Source organism: Parasteatoda tepidariorum, chromosome 7, assembly GCF_043381705.1.
Source record: "Parasteatoda tepidariorum isolate YZ-2023 chromosome 7, CAS_Ptep_4.0, whole genome shotgun sequence".
In the NCBI taxonomy this organism is placed as follows: domain Eukaryota; kingdom Metazoa; phylum Arthropoda; class Arachnida; order Araneae; family Theridiidae; genus Parasteatoda; species Parasteatoda tepidariorum.
In genome coordinates, this window is record NC_092210.1 from 19,995,605 (window position 1) to 20,004,378 (window position 8,774).

General features: G+C 26.3%; 1 protein-coding gene across 1 annotated transcript; it reads right to left on the reverse strand.

Moving 5' to 3' along the window:
* Positions 1-3,986: 3,986 nt before the first annotated feature.
* LOC107442010 (dynein axonemal intermediate chain 4-like) lies at positions 3,987-8,698 on the reverse strand. Its single transcript, XM_016055447.3, has one exon. It carries the CDS (start codon positions 8,535-8,537, stop codon positions 6,555-6,557), a length of 1,983 nt encoding a protein of 660 aa, XP_015910933.2. The 5' UTR covers positions 8,538-8,698; the 3' UTR covers positions 3,987-6,554.
* Positions 8,699-8,774: the final 76 nt, after the last annotated feature.

The following is an 8,774-nucleotide window of genomic DNA, read 5'->3' on the forward strand; positions in this document are numbered from 1 at the left end:
ATATATAATCCAGGCTTCGTTGTGATCGATCATCATCACATTCGGATAAAATTTCTGTGTGAAGTTCATTTGTAAATTTAAAATGTTCATTTTTTTAAAACTCATTTTAGACAAGAATTCTAAAATAAATGTAAAAGATGGTAGTTATAAAATACCCGATTTATGTGAATTAATAATAAGCTTATATATATATTTTTATTTATTTACTGATGAATTTTTTATTCACGAAATGCTAATTATGCCTAACAACTAATTTTCTCTTTACTTTCGTTGTTTTGCAAATAAATAATTAAAATGCAGTGGAATGTACATTTTGGAAATAGTCCAATTATACATTATGTTAAACCGCAGAACAAAATCGATTGAGTCGTTTTATTTTAATTTTTGAAAAAAGAATTATTTCAAAAATTTTAATAAAAATTAAATTTTAAACTTATTGTTCGATTGTGGATACGTCCAAAATTCGTAAACGACAAAGAAAAAAATGAAAATGCTGGGGGAATTATGATTTTGGTTTGCTGACGTTGTTATATAGCTTATCATAATAAGCCTCACGGGAAATTAGCAATTAGCTGCTGCCTGGGATCTTAGTACAGCGTGCAAAAAATAAACGGACTACCTAGAATAACTTTTGATCTAATGATCTAAGTCAGATATTTAAATTTCGATTTCTCAGGAACTATTCGAACGATTTCGCTCAAACTTTCTATTTTGCCATGTACAAATAAATTCTATAAATTAATCTAAAAAATAATTAATTATAATTCAAAAATTATAATTGATAACAAAAATTATAAATATAATTAGAATAAATTACAATTATAATTAAAAATAATACTAAAATTAATATAAAAATTATAATTAATTATATTTGAAAATTTTTCGACTATTAATTAAATAAAATAATGAATATTTACTAAAAGTTATTTTTGCGTGGAATTACTTTTGGATAAATGAATCTCATTTCGGGAGTCAGTTATCAGAATCCGTCGAAAAAAAAAGAATGTTTATTCAGAGAAAGCACGCTTTTGTGTCTGATTTCGTAACTTTTAAATATCGTCTGCATTAATTATTTAACATATTTGAGATCACTCCTTTAAGCCATATAAGATTGAGTCCTAGAACGTGAAGATACGGTCATTAGATAAAAAATTATTCAGGGTAATACTTTTTTTTCTGAGCACTGTTTATATTGTAATGGTTTAAAAACAATGTACTGACCCATTCGGATTAATCTAAATTATGTCACAAATATTTTTCTAAAATAGATTTGTAAATACTTAATTGAGTTTACGTAAATTTTAAAGCAGTGAAATAATGGTATGACAACTTGGGGACTCATCGGCAAGTGAAGGGAACAGGAATCATCATAAAGGGAAATTATTTAAATTAAAATTTGATGAATTGATTATGAGGTAAAATGGAGTAATTTATTTTTGTTTACTATTTAAGAAGATAAGTTATAAAGCTCTATCAACATTAAATTGAAAGATTTGATGAGCTTAAGCTTATTAGAAAATTAAAAAAAAAAAAAAAAATCTTTCATACACAACAATAGGGTTACCATATTATATAATAGGCTATGCCTTATGTAAATTGGGAGACAGAAAATGGTTGCTGCCTTAGCTTTTTAACTGACTTGAATGAATTTTTTTTTCTTTATCTTTAATAACTCAAGTAAAAGTGCATTGCAAATAAAGGTTGAACTATCTGTTTAGTGACGAAATTATTAGATTAGTTCTTTTGAAATCTTATTTGTACAAACAAGATTTAAGTGGGCAGATAAAACGAATTTTTTAATGTATAACTACATAAAAAAAATTTCTTGATTATTTAGAGTATGTAATGCTTAATTTTTTTTTTGTCATATTTAATACTTCCTACTTGAACGATCAAACATTGCCTCAAACGGAAACGCCATTTATTTAAGTAACAAAGTATACACATTTTACTGTTTATCGTTTGGCATATATTTTTTAATTAGTGTTCATTCTCAAACGGAAACATTTCCGTTAAAAATGAAAATTTCTTAAAAATTCCCTTAAAAAAGAATAAATCTTTTAAAGAAAAAAAAAATACATGGTTAAAGGTGGAAAAAAAGTCCTCTCAATTTATACACAGAAGTGTAATATATTTCAGTAATAAATTGCGAATGGTATGTTACACACAGAATAAAATTCGAAATGATGAGAATTTAAAGCATTTTAAACTTATACCTTTGCAGGTGTGATTGTGAGCTCAACTCAAAAATCCTGAAAATTTTCTTGGGTGAAATCATTAAGGACACATTTCAAAAAATTAATGTCTTTAAAAATTTAAATCATTGATATTTTCAAAACACGAAATTCTAAATAAATCATATGCAGAAGAATTTAAATGAATAATTATTTATAAGTTTGCTTTTATCTCTAATCACATTTATTATTTTACCAGAAAAAAATATTTAAAAATGAAAGAGATGCTAAGTATGAATTCCAGTTCTAATATTTTTAAATAAAATATACAAGAATTTTCATACATAAATGGGACCGATGATTTCTTGAAACTTCTGGACCTCGTATTTCTGGAAACTTCCGGATCGCGGTTAGTGAAAAATCCGGAAATTCAGATTTTTTTCCGGAGCACAATCATCTCTGTACCTTTGAAATTGAAAAAAAAAATATATATAAATAAACTATTTTACACTAATTTCTGCCTGTGACGTTAAGAAATTTTTCTTAGGGTTAAACCGACGACAAAATTATTCTAATCCGTGATCTATCTATTATAGTGTTATTTAAAAGCATGACAGTGGTCAATGTCGGAACGAAAAAATTAGGAGAATATGATCATATAAATTTATCCATAAAATAATAAGAATTATTCGGCATTGCAAAAATGACTAATTAATCATTAAATGTTATATTTAATTTTAGCTTTTAGAAAAATGTAAAATAAAACCGGAATAGAAGAAAAAATTTTACACACTTAAAGCAATGAATTATTCTCCACATCATTCATTTATCTATTTTATATAAAAATTTGCTTATTTTTAACGTTAGTAATTTAGAAAGCAAAAATATATCAATGTTTTTTCGACGACGAGATTCACAATAAAAGGGGAAAAAAAAAGTTTTAGCGAAACATTTTCCATGATCTTTTCTTACAATTTGAAATATTAAATATTACATAAAGGCTCTTATTCTTTAACAATATTAAAAAAATAAATGAACAAATAAAAAATAAACAAAGAAAAAAAAAACACGTAGAACGGAAGCGACGCACACTAATTTGTTTCCAGAAAACGCATCTCGAATTCACAATTATTTTCCCTCATTACTGCATTATTTAAATGAAATATCAAGAGTAGAAAAAAAAAGTAGAACTTGAACAATTATAAAAAAAGAGATTTTATTTCCAAGAAAGAAAGTAAATTGACGGCAGAAATCGTTTTTAAAAAATAATGTTTTTATTACAGCACTTCACCCTGCTTTACTTAGTATACTAACCATAGTATACTAAATCCAACTCCTTTAGGATAGATGCTTTATTAGAAACGTAAACTGCAGTTACTTTATTACCACAAAGAACTTTCTTGCAATTCCTTTACCATAAAAACTTTCGCCAGTGCGTCTTTCAATCGTCAGCAAATCGTTTTTCTCAAGAACTAACATAGGGGCTTATATGTGTATGTATCCTTCCTTCCTTCCTCAATGGCACGACAGACCCGGGTGGGCCCTGGCCTTCTCAATCAACTTCTTCCAGGCCTGCCAGTTATCTTCCAGTTTGAGACTTTTAAGACTGAAAAGTCTCTTTCCACGCAGTCTTCTTCCCATCTCAGCTTTGGTCGACCTCTGGGCCTTGATCCGATGGGCTGAGCAGAAAAAATTATGTTTGTCGAACGCTCTCTGTTCATTCGAATGATGTGACCAGCCCATTTCATTCTTGTATGTATATATATATATATAATCACAATAATAAAAGAAAAGAGAGATCAATGAAGAAAATTGAGAAAAATATTAAGTTTTATTTGCTGCGCATAAGCTGTGAGTACATAGATACCATAAAACAAGTTTAAAAAAAAGAGACGGAAAAAATATATATAAATCTTTTAAAGAGAAGAAGAAAAATTACTAATGAATAAAAATGAATTATACAAACTCGCATGTCGAAAAGTGAAAATAATGAATAAAGACAATTATTAATGAATACTTAAAAAAAAAATTTTAAATTAAAAAGTGGAAAACAAAATAAGGAAATTATATAAACTCGCATCAGCTCACACAACTATATTCTCAAAAAAGAGTGCCTTCCAATATTGTAATAATATAGCCAAAGCAAAATATATCAATACAATAGTGTGGGGAGCACCAAAAAAATTGAAACGATAATTGTGTCTCATTCTGTATTTTTTGCTTAATAAGTTCGATTTTCGTTTCAATTTTTTTTGGTGTATCTTACTCTATTGTATTGATATATTTTGCTTCGGCTATATCAATACAATACTATTAGAAAGCACTCTTTTTCAACGAATATAATTGTGTGAGCTGAAGATTAGGTTATATCTTTTCCTTATTTTGTTTTCAAACTTTTAAATTTTTTAAAATTTTCAAAATTTTACTTAAAAATAATAATAAACATTAATATTTTAATAATAATAAACATAAAAATAAAATTATAATAAGCATTAATAATAAAATAATAACAAACATTAATAAAAAAAACATTAATATTTTTTTTCTTATCTTCAAAAATTTATATATTTTTATATATTTAAATATTTTAATTTTCTATATATACATATTCAGTGGTATAGCCTTCTCTAGAAAGGACCTCAGAAATACTGGATCTTTTATAGTGCTGCCATCTACTTTTGATGATTTATACTGTTTTTTAAATCAAAGAAATACCAATTTACCCATCTTGAATTAATAGTTGGTTTAATTTAGAAGATAGAAGTTAAAAATTGCATCAAAGTAATAAAAATATATTAAATGTTTACACGATGAAATTAATGAGGGTTTATTATAAATTTTTTTTATTATGAAATTTTTTATAAATGTTTTTTTTTAAATTTTTTATTTATTGTCTGAGGTATAGAAAAAAATTTAAAATACAAAGTGGGCAAATCACCACATCAATGCACTTTTTGATGAAAAATAAAACTCTATATTTTAAACCGAAATGTTGTGAAAATGAACAAAAACAAGCTAGTTTTGTATTACATGAAAGAATACAAAAGAGTAGAATATATGTCCAAAATTTTTCATTATAATTCAATTTTTTTTTGTTCCTGTATAAATATATATATTAAGGGAAAAAAATTACTTTTGAATGATAAATGCACAATTATCTGAATGATAAATTATCTGCTTTAAAGATAATAACACTTAATTCAAGAACATTCATTTCACAGAGTTTGCCTCCATTTGTAGAATAATTAAAACTACTTTACAGAGATGAACAAAATTTTGAAAAAGGTTTTTTTTAATTTTTAATTTACAAAATTTGAAAATAAGGCCTTTGTATTTTATAGAAAGACCAGTTTTGTTATATATATATATAATAATCAATATAGATTTTTATAAAAATTAAAACTCTTTTAATAAAAATCAGTGATTTTCGAAAGTTTTTTGTCTGAATTAGGTGGAGATGAAATAGTTGAAATTAATTACAAGAATAAAATAATAAATTGCTTACAGAAAGTTTTTGTATGAAATTTATTTTTTGCAGAAAGTTCTTCATTTTGTCCTGATTATCCTTATAATTCCATTAAAAATTTTTTTTTATAATTATTCAATATTATCTAACTTAGAAACCAAGAATATTTCAGATTATAAAAAATATAAATTTATTGTATATCATTTTATACTGAAGTTGAAATTACAGAATTCAAAATTTCTTTCCCTTAACAATTCTTGAAAAATAAAAATTTAGAGCTTAATATTTTTTTTCAAAATTTTTATTGTATGGAAACTATAAGAATTGGTATAATAATGTATCATCATACCAATGTAATGTATTATTATACTAATGTGTAATTATGGGAATTGGTATAATAATGTAACAATCTCCATTTATAAACACAATTAAATTTCATAAATTATATTTTTTTTTTATAAAATACAAATTCTAAAATAAAAAAACGCTAAATTTAGTTTTAGAAAGGAAAAAAATAAACCTCATTTTAAATAAATATTTTAAGCATGACCATTGATTTGGATTTATTTTGTCTGAATGCAAATAAATATGAAACATGCTTTAAGTCATATTTTATTGTTGTTGAAAAAAATGAAATATTATAATTAAAAATGAATAAATAATTAATAAATTGTTGAACAAAATATTATATAAAGAACTTTTACTTATTATTCTGGAAGAAATATATTTCTTATGATATCTGATTCAATAGCTCTTAACTTTGATACAGTATGAGTTACTTCAAATAAAACCTTTCCATCGTCAGGCATTGTATGGACAAAACTTTAAAGATGTGAATATACAATAATTAAAAATGAATAAATAATTAATAAATTGTTTAACAAAATATCAGATATTTAAAGAACGTTTACTTATTATTCTGGAAGAAAAATATTTCTTAGGATATCTGATTCAATAGCCCTTAACTTTGACACAGTATGAGTTACTTCAAATAAAACAACCTTTCCATCAGATTGACCTACAAAAAGCCAGTCATTATATGGGCAAAACTTTAAAGCTGTGAATGCATTTTCTTTAGAACCCACTTCAACGATTGGTTTATGTAAGTCAGTAGACAAATCATAAATATACAATCTATGCTTTGTTATTGCAGAAAATAAGGTAGAATTAATAGAAGATAAAGACATACTAAGAATATTATCAGGTAAAATAAGGGTCTTTGATGGCTTGGTCTTGTCAAGCTCCCAAATATGCAAGTAACGATCAGTACTGCATGTGAAAAAAACATTTTTAGCAAGGGGTGACCATTTTATATCATTCACAGAACCAAAGTGACAATTTTTTATAGTAATATGATCATCTGGATTGTTTAAGTTCAAAATGAAAACTTTTCCTTCAATTGTCCCAACAGCAAAAATATCATCATTATCTGGATTTGGATGCATGCACATACAAAGTGTTGCATTACTAATATGAAATTGCTTATTCGCTTTCTGTTCTGATAATTCTTTTTTAATAGTAGTAAGAACATTCCCTTCCAGGTCTTTTCTATATTTCCAAGAAGTAACAAACCCATCTACTGAAACTGCTAACAAAATTTCGACGGTTTCATTTAATGAATATCTTTTCAACATCCATCTTATGCTTTTAATTGTGCCAACAGGTCGATCTTTAGAAGATCTGTTCGTAACATATGAGGTATTATCAGACTGTTGTAAATCAATCACTGCCACTAAACCATAGCGCATACCTACAGCAATCAAGTAAGGCTTAGACTCAGATATATCAATAGATGTAACAGCTTCTTCTAAATAATATATTCTTTCAGGATATCCGCATTTATTGATGGTCCAGCATAAAACAATACCTCGAGCTTCATGTTCTGTTTCCTCATCAGAGAGTGTACTATAACCACAAACAAAAATGCTAGGATTTAAAGGATTGCTTTCAATGCAAGTAACACTGTATTTATTTTTTAAAGTTGGTAAATAAAACTCTAGGCACTGTCGAGCAGTGACTTGAGAAATTGTTGAACATTCAGATTGCTTGGTCTCTAAAGCAGAACTAAGCTCAGATGGATCCACAGAACTGCTAAATGATACAATTGTTTTTTCATTGGTGTTATAATTTAAAGCTTTTTCAATCACATAAAGTTTTGTTTTCATTCTTTTTAAAATTTCCAGATTTTCAGGAAGTTTGTGATGAAATTCTCTGAAATCTCTAAAGGTTGTTCGTGACTCTATATATTGTTGAAATGTTTTTGGAGTGGGCTTTACATATAATTCTTTCCTACTATAATGTTTTCCCATTAAATATGCATTCACTAAAAATGACTTATCTTCGAGGATAATTGGTGTTGTTTCAATTTGTTTTACACTGACATCTACAGTTCCAATAAGAGTACTTTTATCCTGAAAATTAGATGGAAACTTTTGACAGTAATCCAATGCCTGTTTATAGTTATTATTTTTAGAAAAGACATTTTGGTATTCAGGAGACCAATTTGAAATGTATGTATCTGCAATTTCAAAGAGGGGTATAATTTTGCTGCTAAGAAATATGTTCTTCCTCTCATAATCAATTTCGATTTTATTCTTTTTAATAGCCGAAGATTGGCTTCTATCTATATTTTCGATCGTAGAATGTGTTCCCTCTGATCTTTTTTTCCCTTGGCGCAAACTATCTTGAATTGTATCTAGATACTCAGTTAAAAAACTCGAATCTAATTCCGTTTCACCAAGATACACGGAAAAAAGAGGATTAGGTGTAATTTTTACACCGATTTCACTAATTAAGAGCGGAAACACGGTGTGTTCTTGCTTTTTGTCATCTTCAAGGGATTTATCATATTTTGAAAAGCCTTCTTCTAACCAAGAATAAATTACTTCTTTCATCATTTTGAAATGAAGTAGAAATTTTGAAGTTTTCTATTTAAATAAATTATTTTCTTAGATATTTTACTATCAATAGATATTTTACTATCAATAATAATTCCATTTTGTCGAAACGTTCATGATCCTTCTTCCTCGTTGTTATGATCTCTAGTTTGTAAATACCGTAACCTTAGCAACGTATTATTGCTGTTGCCAGTGTAATAAATTAATTACTAAAATGTAGCAAAACATGAAAAAATT

Bases quoted from the DNA above. Each gene is read 5' to 3' on its own strand.
- LOC107442010 (XM_016055447.3), bottom strand. From the start codon at position 8,537: ATGATGAAAGAAGTAATTTATTCTTGGTTAGAAGAAGGCTTTTCAAAA.